Source organism: Mastomys coucha, unplaced genomic scaffold (genome assembly GCF_008632895.1).
Source record: "Mastomys coucha isolate ucsf_1 unplaced genomic scaffold, UCSF_Mcou_1 pScaffold9, whole genome shotgun sequence".
NCBI lineage: Eukaryota > Metazoa > Chordata > Mammalia > Rodentia > Muridae > Mastomys > Mastomys coucha.
Window position 1 is genome coordinate 107,591,516 of NW_022196915.1, and position 25,991 is coordinate 107,617,506.

At 39.6% G+C, this 25,991-nt stretch overlaps 1 protein-coding gene across 2 annotated transcripts in view; it reads left to right on the forward strand.

Moving 5' to 3' along the window:
* Window positions 1-25,991, forward strand: part of Pcca (propionyl-CoA carboxylase subunit alpha) — a 343,795-nt gene that overhangs the window by 105,033 nt on the left and 212,771 nt on the right. For both annotated transcript variants that reach the window (XM_031361748.1, XM_031361749.1), the window contains 2 exons: window positions 4,401-4,437; window positions 17,383-17,461. In XM_031361748.1, coding sequence (XP_031217608.1) covers window positions 4,401-4,437; window positions 17,383-17,461 — 116 coding nt within the window. The remainder of the gene's footprint in view (window positions 1-4,400; window positions 4,438-17,382; window positions 17,462-25,991) is intronic.

A 25,991-nucleotide genomic window follows, 5' to 3' on the forward strand; every position in this document is an offset into this window, starting at 1 on the left:
AAAAAAAAAAAAAACCAAAAAAAAATGTCCTCTGGAGGCTGAGCCTGGGTCACGATCTTCTTCCTTTATAGGATCAAGGTCATTGAGTTTCTGGGCTGTATCACAGGGTTTCTCGTCTGTATCACAGGGTTTCTGGTCTGTATCACAGGGTTTCTAGGCTGTGTCACAGGGTTTCCAGGCTGTATCATAGTGTTTCTGGGCTGTATCACAGGGTTTCTCGCTTGTATCACAGAGTTTCTGGGCTGTGTCACAGAGTTTCTGGGCTGTATCAGAGTTTCTGGGCTGTGTCACTGAAGGCTCAGATAGGAATGGCCATGTCCTCTATCCTAGCCTGTCATCTGTCCCCCTTTCTGTTTTTAGAACACAATAAGTTCCTTTTAAGTTAGGGTTTCACTGTTTACTGGTTCTCTGTTGAACCTCCTTTCTCCTTTTGTTTTCTACAACACTGAGCTTTTTCTTGTTTGTTTGCATATATATAAGTAATAATCATATATTTAAATAGCTATACAATCTATGTTTATATAAATCAGTCAAAAGAAAAATAATGGACACCATTATTAAGATCCCTTTTAAGTTATTAACTAGAAATTATTTAGCTCCTCACACATACTTTCCCTTGGCTGTTAACAATTTTTTTAATTTACTATTTTTTATTAGATTTTTAAATTTACATTTCAAACATTATCCCTTTCCTGGTTTCCCCTCTGAAAACTCCCTATCCTATCCTACCTCCCCCTGCTCACCAACCCACCCACTCCTACTTCCCTATCCTGGCATTTCCCTACACTGGAGCATTGAGCCTTCTCAGGACCAAGGGCCTCTCCTCCCATTGATGTCCAACAAAACAAACAAACAAAAACAAATCTTTAAAAAAAATATGCAGGACTAGCAGTCTCAATTAATTTAGACTCCTAAGATCTCTCAAACACTGGACCACCAAACAGACATCATGCACCAGCTGAAATGAGGCTCCCAACACCCATACAGTAGAGGACTTCTGAGTCTGTGTTCATTCAGGGATGATGCTCCTAACCTTCAAGAGACTGGAGGTTCCAGGGAGTTTAGAGGTCAGGTGGGGTTTGGGGGTAGGGACATCCACATGGAGACAGGGGCATAGGAAGGAGGTATGGGATGTGGAACAGTTGGAGAGTGATTTGGGGTGGGTGGGGAATAAAATATGGAGTGTAAAAAATTAATTAAAAAAAGATTTATTTATTTACTTTATATACATGAGAACACTGTTGCTCTTTTCAGACACACCAGAAGAGGGCATTGGATCCCATTACAGATGGTTGTGAGCCACCATGTGGTTGCTGGGAATTGAACTCAAGACCTCCGGAAGAGCAGTCAGTGCTCTTAACCACTGAGCCATCTCTCCAGCCTAACACTGAGCTTTTTTAATCTGTAGTTTTCAATTTTACTTTAAGAAGGTCCTTTTCAGATTCTTTTTACTCTTTGCTGTTTCCATGAAATGTTCACATCACTTCGCAGGTGACTTGCTTGCCCGCTTGATGTTCTGTTTCTCTTCATGTCCTAGATGGACAGAAGCCAGATTGTATACTCTGATGCTAGGAAATATTTATTGGCTTCATGTCTTAAAACACATGGATCATCATTCTTTTAAATGGCTATTTAGAATCACTGAACCATCTGTATGCTAGTCCTTTGTTGAAGGCCCATTAAATTGTTTTCCAGATGTTTTACTTCTTAGAACATCACAATTGAAAATAATAAACTCATTGTAAGTTTTTGTTGATACATGTGAGAGAGGCTTCCATTAGGATAACTTTCTACAACTAAAATCTGTGGGTGAAGGGACACAGGCTCTCTGAGTTTGATAAATGCTGCTATTCGCACAGAGGCTATGTGTTTGTCTTGACTGAAGTGTGAACTGCTGCTCAAGCTTGTTCCTGTGTTCACACTTCAGTGGGATCTTCTGTGTCAGCCTACTGCGAGGGTGATAGGTGAGGTTGGATGTGTTCTATAGTTCCCTTTAGATTTGTCTTTTTACTGGATTTAAATTATGTGTTTTTCTGAATGATCAATAGACCTTCCGAAGCTTTCTTACATGCTTTTTATCCTATCCATAACCTTATAAGGAGGCTCCATGTACTGAATGTTAGTGCTACTCACTTGGGGGCTATTGAGAGTTTTTATCTTTATGTGTCCCATAATAAAACTAGATTTGCCATGTGTGTTTAGTTTATTTTCAAAATCAATAATAGTGTTTTATAATGTCTAATACAGAAAAGATCATCAATGAATTTTTTGGCTCAATGAATGACAAATGGAAAATTAATTTTTAAGGCAATTTGATTTTATCTGAAAAATCTGTCATAGAAATTGATTTTCATGGTAGAAAAACTTATACCTTAGGCAAAAGTTAACATTGTTTTGTGGCAGATGAGGAATTTTGAGAAATTTTACTGTGTATAAATACTTTATATTTATATTTACTGTGTATAAATATAAATCATAGCATGTGTGTGTCATGTGCATACATAAATACGTGACAACCAGGAGATGTGAATCCTGGGCACTGTTGGCTTCCCTGGGGCCTAGGCTTTCTAGCTTATGGTTGAATTTCTTTGAGATGTCTTTGGCAAACACACCCTTCCACATTGAATGAAATGTTAAAAGTTTCCTTCGAGCTGATTATAACCGGGTCCTCACCAGTCCCCGCTCTTCCTGTATGTTGTTCAAGAGGCACTAATTGTTCGATTTGGCAGGTTTAACACTTCCTGACAGAGGCTATTAAAGGCAAGTATTCTCCAATAACTGTCACCGGCTGGAACAAAGAGCCTTCCAACTCAATGTGTGGAAGCCATGACATTCTTAAATGACCCGTTTCATTGATTTATTTTTTTTTTTTTTTTAAATTTTTTTCCTTTTAAACTAAAATTTGGAGATGCAGGGTTGGTGCAAGCATCAAGGTGTAGAGAGGGAGTAAAGCTTGATTTTGGGGCAGGGAACAAGATAGAGCTTTATCTCTGACTTGAAAACAATTGTTATTTGGAAAATCTCATTAGCAGATGTGACTGCTTGGAGTAAAAAAAGACTTAAAACTGGTGTCGCTTTCAGGATTGCTTTGAACTTAACAAGCACCTATTTGTGGAGCAGACTGACTAATGAAAGGAAATTAAATTTTTCTGACAACTTCCCCTTCCAGCCTCCTTATTCAGGGATGTTGTTGGGTACTGAAGACTTTTAAGGAAGAATTTCTTTTCTTTTTCTAAAAACTGGACATAAATGAAGCAGTTGTTTTCCCCCAGTCCCAGTTTGGGGTGTGGGGAGTCTACTATGGTTGCTCTTCATTTTAAATGTAGTAATTTAAGAGCTTTAAAAATGCCAGGCTTCCCTTGAATGCTTTGAAATTGTGTAAAAATTCCTGCGTATTTATCAACTGGTGGTTTTAGAACATGACTGGTGGTGCATATTTTGCCACTGGATTGAGAAAGTGGCTTGATGTTCAGAATTCTGTTTATCGTTATGTGGAAAATGTGTGCATGGAGTTTTCATAGTGCATGTCAGGTGAATGGCTTTGGCTGGGGCAGTTTGTTGAAGCTTAGGGTTTTAAGTGTTACTGCTGACAAGTGGCAGGGACGGATGCACTTGTGAGTGGGTAAAGCTGGCCTTCCTTGGATGTCAAGAAGGAGCCCTTACCTTGCTCTTCAGAGTTTCATTGAACTTTAATCTATGTACCTAGTACAACTGTAAAGATAAAATATGTACCCGAAGAATTGGTTAAGAAAATATAATGGAAATCACAAGGGTTTCTTTTTCCTTTTTCTTTTTCTTTCCCTGTCTTTCTTCCTCCCTTCCTCCCTTCCTTCTTCCTTTCCTCCATCCCTCCTTCCCTCTCCCTCCCTTCTTTCCTTCCTTCCTTCTTTCCTTCCTTCCTTCCTTCTTTTTTTTAACAACTGCTAATTCCTACAGATACTGGAAGTTTACTTATTTCTAGAAAATTGATAGAACTCCTCCCAAACAATAGACAATCAACTCCCCCTGCTGACAGAATGTAGGAAAACACAGAGTGTAAATAGACAAGGGGGCTGCAGACAAGCTTTAATGATCTGATTTACAATTCAGTATTGATTGTAAACATCTAAAATCTGCCATTAAATTCCAACAACTGCACCAAATCATTGGCAATTCTGGTCATGTTTCCTGCCAGCTCATTTCAAACTGCTTTGAGTTTCTTTATATAATAACGACGAAGGAGAATTTACATTCCACTTATGGTATTAATTTTACATTTCTCTGAATGAAAAGGGTTAGAAGGTTGTAAAATTGAGCATTAAATGAATCAGAGGAGACAGTAGTGCAATATATGACTGCCCTAAAGACATTGTGCAATGCCTCATGGGATTAATGTTGAGTCTCATTTCCTGCCTTTACAGGATGCAGATGAAGCTGTCAGAATTGCAAGGGAAATTGGTAAGTCCTTAAATTAACTTTGGTAGTGTTTCTGTGTCTTTCAGCAGATATAGTTGAGCAAACATGTAATAAGTAATTCCCATAGAGCAAATAATATTTTAATAGTTTTCGGTTTCTGATTACTTGTGGCTCTAGAAGAATTTATCAGTTGAATTACCATATTCTGTTATTAAAGTAGGATTTGCAGTCATTTGATCTTAGTTTAGTTCTTTCATAAGATGAAATCAATAGCTAATTAAAACAAACAATTGTCTGAAGAGTCTTGAGGACTGGACACAGTTTGTATTTATTTATGTGTAAGCACGTGACTGCGGTCTGTTGCAATGTGAAGGACACAGCACACAGGATTCAAAGGAAGGTGCCCTTGACAACAAGCTTGTTCAAGTTCTTACCTTTTCCTAAAATGTAAAATATCAACTTAATTACCTTGATAGGAAAGATGCAGTAGAAAGTGGGAGGTGAGAACTGGGTATGCTAAGCAACTGAAAAGGAAGCTGAGGAACATTTTAAGGCTGTTGTATATATACTACATTTCAAGTATATTCCTCTTGCTCATGAACAGTTGTATTTTCAGTGTCTACTAAATGGAGAAAACAGGAAAGCAGAACAAATCTTTGAAACCTGTAATTTGGAGTGAGATCAGTGCATGTGAACACCTCATGGAAAGCTGTGGCTAGGCCAGGGCCTCAGACAACACTTTGTCAGGCTTACATTCCCATCTTAAAATGGTTTGTGCTGAGGAACCGCCACACTGATTTCCAGAGTGGTTGTACCAGCTTGCATTCCCACCAGCAATGGAGGAGTGCTCCTCTTTATCCACATCGTCGCCAGCATCTGCTGTCATCTGCGTTTTTGATTTTAGCCATTCTGACTGTGTATGAGGTGGAATCTCAGGGTTGTTTTGATTTGCATTCCCCTGATGACTAAGGATGTTGAACATTTCTTTAGGTGTCATTCGATATTTCTCAGTTGAAAATTCTTTTTTTAGCTCTGTACCCTATTTTTAATAGGGTTATTTGGTTCTCTGGAGTCTAACTTCTAGTATTACCTGAGGACCCAGCTACACTACTCCTGGGCATATACACAGAAGATGCTCCAACATGTAATAAGGACACATGCTCCACTATGTTCATAGCAGCCTTATTTATAATAGCCAGGAGCTGGAAAGAACCTAGATGTCCTTCAACAGAGGAATGGATACAGAAAATGTGGTACATTTACACAATGGAGTACTACTCAGATATTAAAAACAATGAATTCATGAAATTCTTAGGCAAATGGATGGAACTAGAAAATATCATCCTGAGTGAGGTAACCCAATCACAAAAGAACACACGTGGTATGCACTCACTGATAAGTGGATATTAGCCCAGAAACTCAGAATACCCATGATAGCATTCACAGACCACATATGAATACTTCAGTCCTTCTTAGAAGGAGAACAAAATACTCACTGGAGCAAATATGGTGATAAATTGTAGAGCAGAGACTAAAGGAAAGGCCACCCAGAGACTGTCCCACCTGGGGACTCATCCCATATACAGTTACCAAACCCAGACACTATTGTGGATGCCAAGAAGTGCATGCTGAAAGGAGCCCGATATGGCTGTCTCCTGAGAGACCCTGCCAGAGCCTTACAAATGCAGAGGCTGCTGTTAGCAGCCAATCACTGGACTGAGCGTGGTGTCCCTATAGAGGAGTTAGAGAAGAGACTGAAGGAGTTGAAGGGTTTTGCAACTCTATGGGGAGAACAACAATATCAACCAAAGTTTCTATAGTTGAAAGTGATCATGGGCCTTAATACATTCTTGTAAAGGAGACAATATAGCACAGATGTCGTCAGTCTGGTGACGTCCCTGAGCTGTCAGCTTCCTAAGTGAGTTCTCTTGGGATTGGAAAAGGTGCTTGGCTTGTTGGGCAGTGCTTCTGTTGGGTGTGGCTAAATTATTTTGGTTTTGGTCATTTAAGTGTTCTTGGTTGTTTATTTGTTTTGAAAAACTGCCTTGGATATAAGACCAGTATATATAAGATATTATTTTATCTGTCGAGAACAGATAAAATTAATTACTTCTTCAGGGTTGCCAACGTCTTTAGAAGCTTTTCAGTACTAATTTCACAATAAGACTTGGTAGGTTGTATAATGCTGCTGTGTATGGGTTAAATCATTGGTCCTCTTATTCCCCATGAAGCACTCGGCGGCTTCTAAGACCTAAAGTGGTTTAAGTTTTTAATGTACTTTTAAACTGGAAATGGGCTCTTTTTAGTCATAGCTTAGATATTACCACCTATGATAATATTATCATCTATGATAATATTGTTTTGTAATAAATAATATGCAATATTATTATTGTTGTATTTGGAGGGATTTTTGGAAAGCAGAAAGGGCTAGAGTATACTCTAGGATCAAGTGCTTGTGACATGCTGTGAATTGCACATCTTACACTCAAGAGCACTCTCTTTGGTGATATAGTATTCAAGTCTGTGTGTGCACATGTGTGTGAGCCCTGTGGTGATGGATCAGTTTTTTCCTACTCTTATTGAGATATCTCACACTAATATTATGGTTTGGATGGCCATTGTAAGTTTACTTAAGGTTTAAAGTAGACATTGAGTCCATGGGAAAATATATTCCAACATGTGAACAACAGAATTATAAACATACATTTGAACCTGTTGTATTTTTTGTTTATTTTCTTTTGTCTTGTCAGTTTCTGGCTTTTCTTGTGTGATTTATGTATGTGTTTCTGTTTTCTTTTTCCTCTTCTGTGTTACTGGGGAGTCAGGGTCTGGAGCTCATTTTGCAAGGCCTACCCACAACCACAGAGCTGTGCCTCCACTCTGCACAGGTTGTTGCCTTTTCCCTCTTTTTTTGTGCTATGTGGCAAAAACAAAATCTTCATGCGCTTTTCCACTCAGGTTTGTGTTTCTTTTCTGGAAGCATTTATCTATACTGCCAGAGTTGGCCACTGTTGTGTTTTTTACGTAACTATAGCTTCTAGTTTGGAACATTTTTCCCCATGTGCCATCTACTTTAGAAATGCCACTTTTTTTTAAATTATTGAAAAATTTCCTATAATTACAATTCAGATTTCTTACATGGGTGTGTCCTTGATGATTCCACCCCTTCCCTCTATTTCTTCTAATTCTTCCTTTTCCCTCTCATTGTGAAATACATGTTTGCAGTTGTGGCTTTTAAATAGAAGCTTGCTAGTGTCCTGAGCAGACTGGAAGGAAGAGAAGCCATAAAATTTGAAGTGAAATGAAACATGGCAAAGAAGTTTTACAAGGCATTAGGGATTTCCCAGAGAACCCTCCAGATCACACAGAAACCTCCTGTGAAAACCTCTTCTTACTGTGTTGCCATACATACGAATTACAAACTCACTTTTCTATGATGTCTGCTCAGTTTTCTCTGCCAAAGTAGTAGTGTTCTGTATTGGTTTGTTGTACTTTTTAATATATTTTGGTTTTACCCTCATATATACAGCATTGACTAGTTCTTACTTAAACTAAACATAATTAGTATGTTATAATTAATACTTACCATTAACAAATAGATAAATTAAAGATTATATTTAATATTAAAATAGTATTAAATATACTCACTGTACATATTTGTAACTATAAATAAAATAATTTTTATTAAAAATATAAACATATCAATACATAATAATTTATTTTTGTACATTTAAGGCAAACTGAGAAAAGACAAAATATATGCTTTCTTCACTCTTGTTTTTATTTTCTTTTTCCTATTTGAAGAAACTCATTCTTTTTTAAGGGCACAATTTGTAGAAATATAGCTAATGCATCATTGGACTGTGACATTACTGATTTGTGTATACTGAACCATCCTCACATTTGTGAACTGAATCCAACCTGGTCCTGGTTACAGTCTTAACCTGTTCTTGAGTTTGGTTTGCAAGAATTTTAGTGAGAAATTTTGCCTCTATGTTCATTGGAAAATGGTCCTTTCCTTTCCTTTCCTTTCCTTTCCTTTCCTTTCCTTTCCTTTCCTTTCCTTTCCTTTCCTTTCGTGTGTGTGTTCATGCATGTGTCTTTTCCTTGTCCACTTTTAGTCTCAGGGTGAGCTAAAGGTTTGATAGATTTGTCAGGGAATCCATTTGATCCTGGGCTTTATTGGGAGGCTTGTGGTTTTTTTTTTTTTTTTAACCATCATTTTAATTTCCCGGATTGTTACAAATCCTTTAAAGTTATTTCTATAGGTCATGTGTGTTTGGAACTTTTCTTTTACATTTCCCAGGCTTTCAGAATATAAACCGTGTAATGATTCTCTGGGTTCTTGTTGGGGAGAAGAAAGAGATATAGGGGGATAGAGAGGGAGGGAAAGGAGGAGAGGGAGGGGAGACAGGGTCTCACTGTGTTCATTTCTAATTAATTCGTATCTTCTCTCCTTTTTTTTTTTGTTCATTTGGCTATGAATTTGTTCATCTTATTTTTTTCAAATATCAACTCTGTTTGATTGATCCCATGTATCCTTTAGTCTTCATTCTATTAATTTCACCCTGATCTTTATTATTTTTTTACTTTTACTGGTTTGGGGTTTGGATTCTTGTTTTTCTAGGTCCTTGAGACATGTCATTATGTTACTTGAGATTTTTTTTCTAAGATTTTACTGCAAACTGTTACCTGCAAACTCCAGAGGAGATTTTCTGGGCGTCCTTAGCTATATTTGAAAGGTTCTGCTAAGTTGAACTCTCATTCTCTTCTAGAAACTTTGAACATTTCTTTCTGATTTCTTCAGTGATTCAAGGGTTAGTTGCTCTATCTTCATGTGTTCTCATGGTTTCTGTAGATTTTCTCACTACTAGTTTCTAGTTTTATCACACTGATGTTGTAAGACAGAAAAGATGATTCATTGGTTAAGACTTGATTGGTTGCTGAGAATATAGTCTATTGAGACAAAATTCTATGGGCTGCTGAGAATAATATGTATTCTGTTTCTATTGAATGGAGTATTCTGCATTCGCCTGTTTAAGTTCATTTGATCTATGATGTGGTTTATATCTGAGTTTTCTTTGTTGTCTTCTTATTTTGATGACTTAGAGATGAGAGTGAGGTATTGAAGTCAGCAAACCCTATTGTACAAGTATTGTGTTTGCTTGGGAGGTTAGGAGCCCATGTTGGTGCATATGCATTCACGGTTGCAGATCTTCTCAATTCATTGCTTCCTTTATTGGTATGTAGTAACCTTCTTTATCACTTCTGGCTAATTCTGGTTGGAAGTCTACTTATATCAGAATAACTATGCCACCTTGTTTTGCTTTACATCAATAAAAGAATTCTTTCTGTTGAGTTGTAGTCTTAGGGAGAGCCGTTAGCAGTAAAGTATGTTTCTTGGAAACAACAGAAAGCTGGATCTAGTTATCTCGTTGGCCACTCTGTGTCTTTTTAATGGTGAGGCGAGGTCATTTATATTTAAAGTTTTACTGAGAGGAATCAACTAATTCCTGTGATTTTGTTGATTGAATAGATTATTGTTTGTTCTTTACTTTCTCTTTATAGTATATGAAGGCTTTGCTTGTTTCCTGGGTTGAGTAATGAATTCTTTCTAGCTTTCCTTTGCTTAGCTTTTCTTCTCAAGAAGCTCATTTTGTCCTGTGCTTGTGTAGTTGATTCCTTTGTGTAGGATTTTAAGCATCTTTGGCTGCATTGGCTTAGTGGTCTTGAATTACTTCCGCTTATGCTTGTCTTGAAATGTCCTGTTTCTCTGTCAGGTTTAAATATAGAATGGCTGGATAATAGCTATCTTGGTTGGCAGTTATTTACTTCCAGGACCTAATATTTATAGTCTCATATTTTTCTGACATTGAGGGTTATTACTGAGATAGCTAATGGTATTTTGTGTTCTTGCTTTTGTAGGTGAACTGACATTTGCCCTTTAAAGCTTTTAATATTGTTTCAATGTTTTATATTTTGACATCTTGTGTAGAAAAGTTCTTTCCTTGTTGTGTCCATTTGGAGTACTAAATGGCTATTGCATTTGAATGTCAACAGTGTCTCACTATATAGTTCTTATTGGCCTGTAATTCACCATGTAGACCAGGCTGGCCTTGAGCTCACAGAGATTTGCTTACTTCTGCCTACTAGTAGTGAGTTAAAAGGCATCTTCCACCATGGGCAACTGAATGCTATTCTTCTCTGCTGTCATTTCATGCCTTTAGTGTTTATCTTAGCCCCCTCTTTATCCTGTGACTCTTTAGGTTTGTTCTGATCATATCTCAGTGTTCTTGGACCATGATAGATATACTCATTTATTTTCTATTACTTATTGATGTTTGAATTTAGCATTTTGTAAGTCTTATCTTCTATCCCTAGTATTTTTCTCTGCTTAGTTTAGTTTGTAATATTGTTCACTGTTCCCCTTTGAAATGTATTCATTTAAAATTTTATTTCCAGCATTTCTCATTCTTTTGTTTTTGGAAAAAATGTCAGTTTCTTTGCTGATTTTTTTTCTTCCATATTGCTGAATTCAAAATAAAACAAAATAAAAACTTCTCTCTTAGTTAGCTTTTTATTGCTGTGAAGAGATACTATGACCATGGAAACTCTAATAAAGAAAAACTTTTTAGCCCTGGCTGTCCTAAAACTTGCTCTGTACACCAGGCTGGCCTCGAACTCACAGAAATCCACCTTCCTCTGTCTTCCAAGTGCAGGGGTTTAAGGCATGTACTACCCACTGCCTGGCTAAAGGGAAACATTTAATTGGGGCTGGCTTATAGCTTCAGAGGTTTAGTCCATTTGTGACAGTTCATACTGGGAAGCTTGACAGCGTGCAGGCAGACATGGTGCTATAGGTGTAGCTGACAATTTTATATCTGTATTTTCAGGCATCAGGAATAGAGAGCCACTAGACCTGGCTGGAACCTCTGAAACCTCAAAGCCCACTTAGTAACACTTTTCTTCCAAGAAGTTCAAACCTGCTCCAAGAGAAGGCCACACTTCCTAGTTCTTTCATGTCGCATACCTTCCTGTGAACCTATGGAGCCATGTCATCCAAACTACCACGACTGCTGATTTCATTATCTGTTTTGCTGACTCTTCCCTCTGTGTTGCTGTCTTTCTAGGTCCTCATTTAATTCATTTACTTGTTTTTAATCCTCTGTTGTGTCACTGATCATTTTTACAAGATAACTTTTGAAATCTCTATCTGGTTGGTGTGCCTCTTCCAGTGTCTTTGAGTTCAGGAGCCTGGGGCAGTCATGTGTCTTGCTTTCTCATGCTTCCTTATTTTCTGTGCTGTGCTTTGTACATTAGCTGTTTGGCTCGCTGCTTGGTTTTAGGCAAGAACTCTTTGAGCAGCCTGTTCTTTTTGGTTTTGTTTTGCTTTCCAAGACAGAGTCTATCTGTGTATCTCTGAGCGTGTGGACCAGGTTGACCTCTAAGTGCTCTAAATGATGGGTGATGCTTGCTTCTGTTCTCTGATGCTGAGATTACAGGCATGCGCCCCCACACCCTTGGAACAGACCACTCTGCTTTTTTCTTTTTAAATTCTTCTTTCACATATTACATTCCTGCAGCCTACACCCCTGCCCCCAGACCCTCACTTCTCCTCCCCCTAAACAGACTGCTCTTAAGGCTCAATTCTTAGTTTACTTTTTCTGAAGTAGTGCTTCCAATTTGTCTGTTCATGAGCCGTGCAGCTGATACAAGTCTTGCTTTTCTTCTCAGCATTGTACAACTTCTTATTGCTCTTTTCCTGGTATCTCTTCATTTTCTTCATGGATTTCAAATAAGCTTTTTTTTTTTTTTATTGTTCTCTTGGGATAAATCCCCCTTTTCTTATTCTGACTCTGGCCTCCATTGGCTCTCACAGAAGCAGCCTCTAGACTGCCTTCTTACCTAGAGGTTCAAGTCATGGTCATAAAAGTGGATTCATTGTAGTGCTGTATACAGCAGAGCCTGGGTAGTCTAGCAATATCTGTCTGGTTGATGCTGGAGAAGCAGAGGACAGTGAGGTGAAGTCCCGGTGCTCTCTGGAGAGTGCCTGGAGTTATTTCCATCCTGGACACTCACTTGGAACCTGTTGTCAGTGGAGGACGTCAGCAGTCACAGACTCCTGCAAGATGAGGAAGTAAAGGAAGGCAGCCTACCCTGCTTTCTTCCTGGACCTCTAGGATTCCCATTGGTACATGCTCCCACTTTGAGCGCAGATATTCTTCCTCCCAGTTGGTCCCAAAGGTGTATTTCTAAGCTGCTTCTAAATCCTGTCAAGTTGGCAGTCAAGACCAAGTATTATAACAACCAAGTCACAATCTTTAAAAATGTTACAAAGGACAGGATCTCCCCCTCCTTCAAACAAAAATAAACCAACTCTTAACTAAAGAAAGGACAGATTAACTATTTTACATTAAACAAGCAAAAAACAATCTGCAAAATGCAGTGTGTGACACTGGTTTCTCTGTAATTCTAACATGAGACTCCCCAGGGGTCTTCTTCCTGTCTGATCTTTTCTCTTAAGGCTTTTGTTTTCTTGTCTGAGCCCCATTGTCCATTGTCAGGCTCCATTCTGTCCATCTAGAGATCTCTTCTCCCTGTAGTATCTTTTATTTTCTTTTCTCTTTGAACCTTTCTTTAGGAAACAAAGACTTTTGTAGGTTTGCCAACTGTTTTAAAAAGATAACTTTCTTGCCCATCAGCCTAAGTTTGCCGGCAAGGTTACTGATTAGCACTACTAAATTTGGAACTGGTCATTTCCCAAGAAATATTTTGCTTTTATCATCTTTTTACTTTCCCTTCTCCATTAGTTGATATATTCTATCAAAATGTAGTTCAAGAAACTAAATTTAAAATATATGTAATTTTAAAATGAATTAATTATTAGTACCTTATCCTTTAGGTATTTTTTTATCAGCTTTTAATTTACCTGATAATCACTCCTCCCCCTTCCTCCCCAGTCTTGGGTGGCATTTACTGGGAGAGTCTGGTTATTTATCAAGTCGTATGCAGGTAAATATCTTATTATCAGTTAATCAAGTTGTTGTTAGCACCCACAACTAAATGGAGAAGCTTTTAAGCTTCCAGAGTCTTCCTTATCTTCTGTATCCAACACATGGTGTCTCAAACTGTAGAACAAACCGAAGTCTCTATCTTTCTCTTTTGTGACTGGCCACATTCAAATGAGAGCTGTCTGTCACTTGGGCTCCTACAAAGACCTTGCAATCAGATTCCAATTGCTACAGCTCATTCATTGCAAAGCAGCTGAAGTAATCATAGAAAGCACTGGTAGATGACTTCTCCATACAGAATTCTGTCAGGGCTCATTCTTCTTCACTGAGTTTGCCTAGGCTCCACTCTTAGCATTTAAATTAACTTAAAATATCAATTGTTTAGAGAAGCAATTCCAAGAAAAGAATAAAGCTGGCCCCTCTGAGGGACATACTTCCCTGTTGTTATGTTACAAGAGTGCATGTGTACTTGAGTGCACATGGCTTTTGAGTAGAAACTGTGTAGTTTCTTTTTGAAAGTATTCCTTTACCCATAATTGTGTAGAAGGGACATAAGGACTTGATACCTTGGTGCTGCACTTGGTGTATTGGGGAGCTTCCATGTGTCTATGGAGCACATGGTCAGTCCCAGATGACCCAATGAGACAGCCACAAAGGTGAAAAGAAACAAGAGCAGCTCAGAGGCCCGAGTCTAAGCTGTCTTTTCATTGGACACAGTGTCCCATGTGTGATCCCAGAACCAGGGTGATGGACAGTCTGAGATGGCTTGAGCTGTACAGGGAATTTTAAGCCAGCGTGTCTCAGAAAACAAACAAACAAACAAACAGAAAAACCCAGAAGAGTGGCATTGTTTGTTTGTGTTTGTGAATTGCTTATGTCTGTATGTTTAAAAAATGTAGCCGGGCAGTGGTGGCGCATGCGTTTAATCCCAGCACTTGGGAGGCAGAAGCCGGCGGATTTCTGAGTTTGAGGCCAGCCTGGTCTACAGAGTGAGTTTCAGGACAGCCAGGGCTACATAGAGAAACTCTGTCTCAAAAAACAAACAAACAAACAAATAAAAAGTTACAATGATCTCTGTATACTTAAAAAATATAAAGTTACAAATGATCTTTTTGTATTGGAAGAGAGATTGCCTCCTTTTAAAGCCTCAGACACTTTGTATTTGTTGTGATAAGGAAGGTATTTCTATTTCAAACACATGTCAACGGAAAATATAAATTTAAACAATTGCATTATAGACAAAAGCCAAATCCAGGAGTGAATGCTTTAGTGGATTAGAAAATAAGAGATTGTTCGTGGAAACTGTTTATGTTGAATAGGTAACAGAGTAGCCAATGACTATCATTCTTGTTGGTAACTGTTAATTTTTCCAGTAATACTGACTTTTACTAAGTCCTTAGTTTTCTTTTCACTTCCAGTTCCTGGTACTGCATAACTTAATGTACCTAGAGTGGCAGGACATAGTGAGATGGTAGGAGAGGAAGTAGACTACTTCATATTGTTATCATCTGTGTGGAATGGTTTTGTTTCTTCATGGGGTGGTGCCATCTGAGATGTAATGAGTTATTTAACATCACAAATTGAGTGCAAGACTCTTGTGTTATTTCAGAATGTAGCCAGAATTAGTATCACCAAGGTCTGCTAGTTTTTCCTCTTCCTTCCATCATTTTCTTTTCAAGATAAATTAATTTTTTATTTATGTATTATGCTTGTGTGAGTTTATGTGTACCACATGTGTACAAGAGTCCTCTGAGTCCAGAAGAGGGCATCTGACTCCCTGAACTGGAGTTACAGATGCTTGTGAGCATTCTAAAGCAGGTGCAAGGAACGGAGCCCAGGTTCTTTGCAAGAGACACACTCACTTAGCTGTTGACACACCTCTCCTGTCCTCTCCCAGGCTTTTCATATTCAGCTTTTTACATTTTTTGTCAGGGACTCTTGAGTTTCTGGGTTGTAGGTGTTCATAGGTCTAACGAGAGATATTTTGGATAAGGATAAGTTTTTTTACCATGTTTTCAAACTAAAAAATGACTGCATGGTTGAGGGTTCATAGCATACATAAGGCTGAGAAGACTGAAGATTTCCCAGTGTTCAAGAACCCAAAATGGAGGAGGGATGGAAGGAGAATACACCAATCTCCTTGAGCTTTCCTGTTGCAAGCATGAATAGGTATGGGTGGAATTGGTAAGCATGCTCTTTGATGGAGGGATAGTGATTGGTTATTTGTCTATACAAAGACTGAGGTTGTTGTAGATAGAATTTTTGCAGGCATGGCAGTTGTACATCAAATTTCTTTACTTCTCCAAAGTAGATGCATGCATACACACACATGCATATGCACGCATGTACGTGCACGCACCCCCCCTCCATTTTATCACTAAAATTCTACATAGACACTTATGGTGACTGTAGCACTGAATGAGACAAATGCTGGGCTTGATGCTTGCTTAATTCGAGAGTGAACACTGTGCATGATCCTAGGCGGGTCTAGCATGCAAACATGCAAAATCTTCTCCACTGGCCAAATCTTCTTCTACTGAATTGCTTCACCATTTCATAAATCTTCCCTTGTCCCCTCACCCATCTGTTTCCATACCTCACAGCTAAAATGCCACTTATGCCACTGAACTGATCCTAATTTCCCTTGTTTCTACCTTTCTTTGGTCATTTGTTCTTTTTAATTCTAAGGATGGAATTATTTGAATCCTCTGCTTTTCTCTTCTTGGATTAGAAGGTCCCCAGACTAAGAACAATATATTTAGTTTTCTTCTTACTACACTTGTGTTGCTCAGAATGTTGCCCCATATAAGCATAGCAAAAGTCCATATTTTAATGGACTTAATTATGAAATATTGAGGAAGCAAGTACTGTTGTAACTAAACCAATGGTGGTGTTTTGTGTGTCAGGGTCAACGGTCTGTGACATTTGGTCAGTTTCTTCCTTTTTTCCTCAAAGGTCCTACAGCTAGAAGTGAACACTGTTGTAAAGTCACAGGCCAGCAAGGACACTGTAATGCTTACCGAGTGTTTCTTTCCTGAGCAAAGACAATAACAAACACAATTACTTATGTGACTATTCCAGAGAGTCTTTAAGGAAGGAGACTTACTTTCCTTTTTTGTTTGTTTGTTTGTTTATTTTTATTTTTATTTGGAGATAGGGCCTGAGTTTGTAGCTCTGGCTATCCTGGAACACTAGGCTGACCAGGCTGAACATGAACTCACAGAGATCCTCCTCCTTCTACCTCCTTAGTGCTGGGATTAAAGGCATGTACCATGCCTGGCTGAGACTGACATTTCTGCCACACCTGATGGGAGGGACTGTAGAATGATAAAACGGTGGCTTTATCTCTTCTCACAAAACTATAATTGAGAATGGCTTTTATCTGGGTCCTGACTTGGTACCTTCACGACAGCCTGTTGAATGTATAGAGAAGTGCAGGGGCTTCTTGGTTGTGCAAGGGGACTCAGGCTCTTTGGGAAATAACCATACTTGATTTTCCCCTACTCTGTTAATTTTGCTGATAAAGGCTAACGGCATTCTCTGTGACTTTTCATGTAGAACTACCCGAAGTTCCTGCAAATGAAAGAGAAATTGATGTGTAATACATGCAAGTGGCAGTTTCCAGAATCACAAATGTGTGTGTGCACATGTGCACATGCATGCCTGCTGTCTAAATTGCTCTTTAAGTCATTGGCTACTTTATATATTCTGACTTTGTAGTTGTCTGTCAGATATTTAAGCCCCTATTTCATTACTTGGGAAGTATATTTATTTATACAAATGCTCTATTCTTTTAAAGTGCTTATTCATTTAGATGTGTAAGGTCATTACATTGGTTGTGTTTCTGTAACTCTAATGAAAGGAACTTTTAAATAAATTATTGTCGTCTGTGTTACAGAACATGTGGTCAGTTGTCATGTTCATGCATCCACATGATCAAAGTCTGAGCGTCTGTCTCACTCTTCCCTGCTGCTAGGCTTCCCTGTGATGATCAAGGCCTCAGCAGGCGGTGGCGGGAAAGGCATGCGCATCGCCTGGGATGACGAAGAGACCAGGTGAGAGGCTGCCTGACATACACTTTTGATGAAAATTGCAGTTACCAGAGTTTTATTAAACTGACAGGTAAACAGATACCAAACACATAATGGAATAATTACAGTGACCATCTAATCTTTACTTTTTGGATGGGAGAGAAATTGATACTATGCAGAAATCTTCCTTCTGTATATTTTGAAGATAATTACCCTACCACAGAAAGGTTATTTAAAACAAATTTTTATTTTACATTGTTAAAGAGTTTTGTTTTTATAGTGTATTTTTAAGAAATTAGAGTTGTTCTGTTTTCTATGCAGAATTAGTAACATCTGGGCATATAATTTACAGTGTGGTCTAAGAATGGAAGCAAATTTATTTGATCCCAGAGGATAATTATTTTGATGTAAATTATGTGTGTAGGATACTGTTTTCCTTCTGAGTTTGAAATCGCTGTATGTCTTTTATATATAATACATTCTACTATAAATTTAGAAAACTTACTATTTTTTTTATTCATTTCAGAAGTCAAAGTAATCTGTGTTATTTAATAAAGCTTTGACTTTCCAAATGCACAGTTAGTGTAATCTCTTCATGCATCTTCCCCAGCAGCTGGAGCTTCCCTACTCCTGGCATCTTCTGTCTAGCTTACCTGAGCTTTGTGCTTTAGAAGCATTTGATAAGTCCTTTGCTAAGGAGTTTCTGGAGTACCACAAGTCTCCAGTGACTCAGAGGATCACAGCTGGGGCAATAAGCTCTGGTGTAGAACTTCCCTTCCATAAACAGTATTCATTGTCAGGCAGGGTGGGCTGTTGAGCTTGTCCTGAGCTTTGCCTTTGAACTTATCCTATTAGGCCTTGCTCCCCCCACCCCCCCAGCCTTCTTCACCAGGGCTGTGCCTTTCTTGGGCAACTATCATCTTGTCATTCTTATAGAGGTAAATAATTTTTCAGAAATCTAATGTATCACCATGGCAATTAGAAAAGAGACTGCCTAATGGAGCCAAATCTGAAACCAAGGAGAGGCTAGAGGACGGTTCAGTCATGGATATGCTTCTTATTGCAAGCATGAGGGTCTGAGTTGAGATCCCAGCACCTATGTTAAAAAACAAAACAAAACAAAACCTCAGAAAACCCAAAATAGTTACAACAACAAAACAGGCCTAGATTTCAGGCTCATTATTCTAGAGCTGTGGAAGCAGAGCTGCCCCCGGTCCTGCTAGTCCAGACAAATCAGCAAACTCCAGTTCCACGAGAGGCACTGTTTGGAAACAAAGGTGGAGAGCAATAGCAGAGGTAAATAGACACTTGATGTAGACTGCGCGCGCGCGCGCGCGCGCGCACACACACACACACACAGACACATACACACACATACACACACAGAGAGAGCGCACAAGTAGGTTTAGATTTTTTTAAAATTTATTTTTAATAAGAGTTTTTAAATGTTTTAATGACCCTTCTATCCTACCATGTACCAGAAAAGTGAGAGTTTGCATGTACCACATGTGTGCAGGATATTGTGGAGGCTAGGAAAGTGCACTGGAGCCCCTGGGATTGGAGTTACTGATGATTGTGGGCTGCCTAATGGGAGTACTGGGAACCAAGCCCAGGTCTTCTGCAAGAGCAGTAAGTGCTCTTAACTTCTATGCTATCTCCAGCCTATGGAACTTATTCAATAAAGAACCACATGTGTTATATCCTAAACATTTTAAAGAATATTCTGATGTCTATCTTTCAGTGTATATAATCCTATTTATTTAAAAGTTTGCATTGTTTTTTTGTTTTGTTTTTAGATCTAGCAATCAAACCCAGTATATTTCCCAAGGTAGGAATGCATACTACCTCTGAACTATATTACCAGTCCATTCACTATTTCTCTATAAAGAAAAAGTCTTGCTTGGTATAATACCAGATTCTTGGGGTCAAACGAATCTCCTGGTTTGGATCCCTGACCAGCTAGTCTTCAATGCATGTCACTGTGATCAGTAGTGCTATGCATTTTCTAGAACTAGCAATTTTGTTTTGGCAAGTTTCTGTGCTACATCATCTACAAAGGAACCCATGGCTTAAGCAAGGTTGGAAGGCCTGCTTTGATATGAGGAGCCAAGCCATGAATAAATAACAAAGTGTAATCTGGAGAGGGCCAACAGCAGCAAGGCATCTCGATAATGGTATGAGGATAAAGTAGGAGCTCCATCCTCGGGAGGCAGAAACAGGAGGGTCAGGAGTTCAAGCTACATGGAAAATTAGAGGTCAGCAGGGGCTAAATGAACTTCTGCCTGGATAAACCAAGGTGAATGAACAGTAGGAGTTGGATCTGAGTGGCTTGGGTGGGTAGAGCTATGTCATGTAGGTGACTAAGCATTTGTTTGGAAGTTGTGTGAGGGGCACTAGCAACTGCTTATTTTTGAGGAACAATCTCCTTGGTGCTAGTCATCCTTGACCAAGTGTGAGCTTTGAGAGGAATGCATATGGAGATATGGTAGGAGAGGAGGAGGGGGAGGAGGTGGGAAAGGGGGAGGAGAAGGGGAGGGGAGGAGGAGGAAAGAGCATCAGCTAAGTCAGCCAGATCAGCTGAGTTAATCCTGATGATTAGTAGGATGGCAGATGTCACAAACAGATTTCCTACTCATCCTGTGTATGCTCTTATGTACATATCATAGCATTCTTTATGATATCAGGATGATTGGAAAGGTCCCAGTAGAGAAATCGTGGAACTTCAACCAATCTTGACACTATGCTTTTTAATTGAAAAACATATGATGACCTTCATTATGTATTAGGTTAGTGAGTCATCAAAGTTTGGGTGGACTAGGGAGATGGAAGATGGTAAAGTAGGTAAGAGTGCTTGTTGTGCAAACATGAAGATCTGAGTTCAAATCCCCACTATCCCCACATAAAAAGCCAGGTGTGACTGTATACATCTGGCATCCTAGAAATTCTTAGGGTGGAGCCTGAAGGATTGCTTGGACATCCTGGCCATCAGCCTAAACCCAGGTTTAGGGAGAAACTCTGTCACAAAGGAATACTAGAAATCATGACACAGAACAGCTAACGTCTTCCTCTGGTCTCCAGGCACATGCACACACCTGTAAACACATATCATACACACACACACGAGACAAATGAATTGAAGATTTTCTCATATATGTTTGATGAGGCTCATTTTGGTAGCCCTCTTCATCCTGGACTAAAGGCCAGCTGAATCATGTTCTAGAGGCAGGAAGCTAGGGAGGAGGTGGCTGCCATAACTGTTCTGGAAGAGAGAGCTGGTGGCTTTCACTAGTCTGCTAGGATGGAGGTGGTGAGAAAGTGAAGCCAAATGTACTGACTTGTGTCAGGCCCTGGGAATCTGAGGAAAGAACATTTCCACAAATTTGAGTTTGGCTGGGGCTTGGGCTGTAATAAATTTGAGTTCAGCATGAGTAACAGAGTGAGATTTTTCCTCAAACATGAAACAAAACACAAAAGAGAGTTTCTAAGTGATTGGATACAGAGTGGAATTGTAGGAAGATGATGTATATGCACTATTTTAAAGTTACTTTGTCATCTTTTATGTTTGGATTTAGTGTTGTAAATTAAATGCATACAACACAATTCTGCTTTACTTGAAAGTTCTTGGGAAATGCTAAAAGGCAAAGGTTCCAGCTATAGATTAGAAGTTATACGAGATGTGGGCTTCTGTCTTTAAAGTGTGATCACTTAAGGGTTGGCACAGTGGCTAAGAGCATGTGCTGCTCTTGCAGAGTACTTGGGTTTGGTTCCCAGAACACACACAGTGGCTCATAAGTGTCACTCTAGTTCTTAGATCAGTTATTTCAAATCCAAGCGGAAGGTCTCCTCACACCCCATCTTACCCTACCCCCACTCAGTATCAGAAGTACCACAGTTTCTCCTGTACTGGTGTGTATTGATTATCTGGGAGCCTGTACTTCTAAACTTGAGTGCAGGATGTGAGCTGTGACTATACTACATCACTAGGAAGGGGCAAGGTGAGGTTCCCAGAACAGCACAGGTAGCTGGAGGCACTCTGTTATCTCTTGGCAGATGGTCTGCTATATACAGTTTCTTCACAGGAAGGGTAGATAAGAATGCTAATAACAACAGAGTGCATTGGTGAGAGAGTGACAGTTTGAATATACTTTGCTCAGGAAATGGCACTATTAGTAGGAGTGCCTTGTTGGAGTAGGTGTGGCCTTGTTGGAGGAAGTGTGCTACTGTAGGGGTGAACATGGAGACCCTCCTCCTAGCTGCCTGAAAACAGTTTGCTCCTGGCTTCCTTTGGATGAAGATGTAGAACTTTCAACTCCTCTAGTGCCATAGCTGCCTGGACACTTCCGTGCTTCCTGCCATGATGATAATGGACTGAACCTCAGAACCTGTAAGCTAATCCCAGTTAAATGTTGTCCTTTATAAGAGTTGCCTTGGTAATGATGTCTCTTCTCAGCAATGGAAACCTTAACTAAGACAGCCATTGTTACCAGAAATGGGGTATCCAAGGCAACTTCAACTTCACAGCTTCTTGTTCCAATGCCTGAGATCCATATATGATCTTCTGGGCTCATCCAAATAGCCTCAGTCATTTCTCCAGCTCTACCCTCTGTAACACTCTAGGCTCAGGTTAACTCTACTCCACTGCTGCTGCTGTTCATCCCATGGTATTGGAATCTCCAATTTGCTGGAGTCTTCTGCTGCAACTAGGCTTCACCAATAGCTTCTCATGGGCCTTCTTCATGGTGCCAAGCCTCAGTTTCTTTGCATGACCCCTTCAATCCTGGGCCATCAACTGCAACTGAGGTTACACCTTCACCAGTAGCCTTCCCTGGCCTCTCTCAGTGCCAGGCTTCAGCTGCTCTCTATGACCCCTTCATATCTTCAAAACCAGTATCACTTGGATGATTCTTATACATTACCAAGTTCAGCAGCTGCAATAGTTACAACCCTCTAGAACACAGGTTCTTTGTTCTCTCAGAAAACACTTTCCAGAAGATTTCACTTCAGTGATGCTAGTTTCTTTCTAATCACTGCTAATTTCTTAGCTCCAGCTAACCAGCATCAATTGTCCCAGTAGTCCCTTCTATTCTTGACTCTAAAGCCAGAGCCACATGGCTGAAGTTGCTAAGTTCTGCTGCTTGCTGGGGCTGAAACATGGCTCCCTTGTTGTATTACATTATCACCAGCTTTCTGTTTTCCAGCTCCTCCACTGGCTAAACTTGGCTGTCCTGGAACTTGCTCTGTAGATTGACCTTGAACTTAGAGATCTATATGGCTCTATCTCCTGAATGCTAGGATTAAAGATGTGTACTACCATGCCTGGACTTAGGCTTTTCTTCATCTAGAACTTACCCTGTCTCAGGATAGGTTTGAACCCCAAGATTTGATTGCCTCTGTCTCCTGGGATTAAAGGTGAATACTACCATGCCTGGGCCTAAGCTTTTCATGGCCACTATTCCTCAAGATCTAAATCAAAAGCCTTTGTCTTCCAACCTCAAGATCTGTATCAATATCTGTGCCTTCCATTTCTGGACTGTAGTTCATTCCATATTAAAAGTCCAAGGAAAAACAATAACCAGGTAATAACATCTAACACGATATAACTATTCTTTCTTCAACTGCAAACACAAACAATAAGCTTTATGGAAGGGATCTTGCCCTGAGATCACTACTCCTTAATCTGTTTATCTCCTTGAACACAGGATTCAGCTCCATTCCACTTCCTGGTGCCCCTTTATTAATTGAACCAAACATTTTGTATTTTTTCTTTACTAAGCTTGCTATGCTTGATCAAAATACTCTTCAGGAGAGTAAACCAGAGAACAAAGTCTTTGCTGAACTTTTCTGAGACTTATTTTGTCAATGCAATTAAACTGATTCTCTTCACCTTAGACTTAGCCTCCCTCCAGCAGACTCCTCAGACAAGGACAAAAATCAGCCACAGTCTTTACCAAAATACCACAGAAACAGTCTCTAAGTCACATACTTATATTTTTCTCCTCTGAAACCTCTTGAGCCAGCCTCTACACTTCACATCACCCTCAGTACCAATGGCTTCCATATTTCTACAAGGATGCCCCATTAAGTCCCAGCATTCCACTGCTTTTCTGATTCAAAGTCCTCAAATCCACATTCCTCCAAACAAAAACATGGTCAGGCCTATCACAGCAATACCCCACTCTTGCTTCCAACTTCTGTCTTGGTATCTATTCATGTGGCATCTTCTTTTTTAGTCAACTAAGTGATACAGACTCAAAATACACTTATGTGCTTAGTAAAAATAGATTACTTTCTACCTGAAAATATTGTCTCAACATGATGAATGAGCCAACTCTGTAATCTTGTGTAGAAGAACAGATGTTTGACACTGTGGGCTTGGTGATGGATAGTTTTATTTAAAAAGCTGTTCTATCCTTCCATGGGTATTTGGTTCCCCCTTTTAAGAAGGAATGAAATGTCCACCTTTTGGTCTTCTTTCTTCTTGAGTTCCTTGTGTAATGTGGGTTGTTCTTCCTGTATTCCAAACTTCTGGGCTAATAACCACTTATCAGTGAGTGCATACCATGTTTGTTCTTTTGTGATTGGGTTACCTCACTCAGGATGATATTCTCCAGATCCATCCATTTACCTAAGAATTTCATAAATTTATTGTTTTTAATAGCTGAGTAGTACTCCATTGTGTAGATGTACCACAATTTCTGTATCCATTCCTCTGTTGAGGGATATCTGGGTTGTTTCCAGGTTCTGGCTATTATAAATAAGGCTGCTATGAACATGGTGGAGCATGTGTCCTTATTACATGTTTGTTTGTGTTTGTTCCTTTGTCTTTTGGAGGGGAAACTGGGAATGGAGAAATTTACATGTAAATAAAGAAAATATCTAAAAAAAAAAAAAAAAGCTGTTCTATCACACCAGTCAGAATGGCTAAGATAAAAAACTCAGGTGATAGCAGATACCGGTGAGGATATGGAGAAAGAGGAACACTCCTCCATTGCTAGTGAGATTGCAAACTGGAACAACTACTTTGGAAAACAGTCTCGCAGTTCCTCAGAAAATTGTAAATAGTTCTACCTGAGGACCCAGCTATACCATTCCGGGACATATACCCAAAAGATGTTCCAACATATAATAAGGACTCATGTTCTATTATGTTCATAGCAGCCTTATTATAATAGCCAGAAGCTGGAAAGAACCCAGATGCCCCTCATCAGAAGAATGGATACAGAAAATGTGGTTCATTTACATAGTGTAGTACTACTCAGCTATTAAAAACAATGACTTCATGAAATTCTTAGGCAAATGGAGGGAACTAGAGAATATCATCCTGAGTGTGGTAACCCAGACACAAAAGAACACACATGGTATATACTCACTGATAAGTGGATATTTAGCCAAAAAGCTTGGTATGCCCATGATACAACTCACAGACCATATGAAGCTTAATAAGAAGGAAGACCAAAGTGTGGATGCTTCACTCCTACTTAGAAGGGGGAACAAAATAATCATGGGAGGTAGAGGGAGGGAGAGAGGAGGGGGGGCAAAAGGAGGGGCAGAATCAGGGTTGGGAGAGATGGGGAGAAGTATAAAGGGTCAGGAAATTGAAAGGAGGTATGTAGCAGTGTGAGATGGGGAACTGGGGATAGCCACTAGAAAGTCCCAGATGTCAGGGAAGCAAGAGATTCCTAGGACCCAATGGGGATGTCATTAGCTGAAATGCCCAACAAAGGGGAGATAGAACTTGTAGAGACCACGTCCAGTGGATAGGCATGGACCCTAGTTGAGGGATGGGACCACCTACCCATCTCAAAAATTTTATCCCAGAATGGTTCCTATCTAAAGGAAATGTGAGGACAAAGAATGGAGTAGAGACTGAAGGAAAGGTCACTCAGAGACCACCTCACCTTGGGATCCATCCCATCTGCCAGATCCAGAAACCAGATCCAGACATTATTGCTGATACCACGAAGTGCTTGCTCACAGTAAACTGATATGGCTGCCCCCTAAGAGGCTCTGTCAGAGCCTGACCAATACAGATGTGGATGCTTGCAGCCAACTATCAGACTGAGCATGGGGACCCCAATGGAAGAGTTAGGGGAAAGACTGAAAAGAGCTGAAGGGGATTGCAACCCCATAGGAAGAACAACAATATCAACTAACTGGGGCCCCCACCCTCCCAGAGTTCCCAGAGACTAAAACCATCAACCAAAGAGTACACATGGAGAAACCCATGGCTCCAACTGCATATGTAGCAGAAGATTGCCTTCTCTGGCATCAGTGGGAGGAGAGACCCTTAGTTCTGTGGAGGCTCAATGCCTTAGCATAGGAGGATGCTAGTTCTGTGACATGGGGAGTGGATAGGTGGGTGGGGGAGCACCCTCATAGAAGTAGCAGGGAGGGGGATGGGATAGGGCATTTATGGAGAAGAAACTGGGAAGGGGAACATTTGGAATGTAAATAAATAAAATAACCAATTTAAAAAAAAAACTTTTCCTCTACATCTGTATTAGTCAGGTACTGTCAGAGCCTCTCGGGAGATAGCTATATTTAGGCTGGCTTG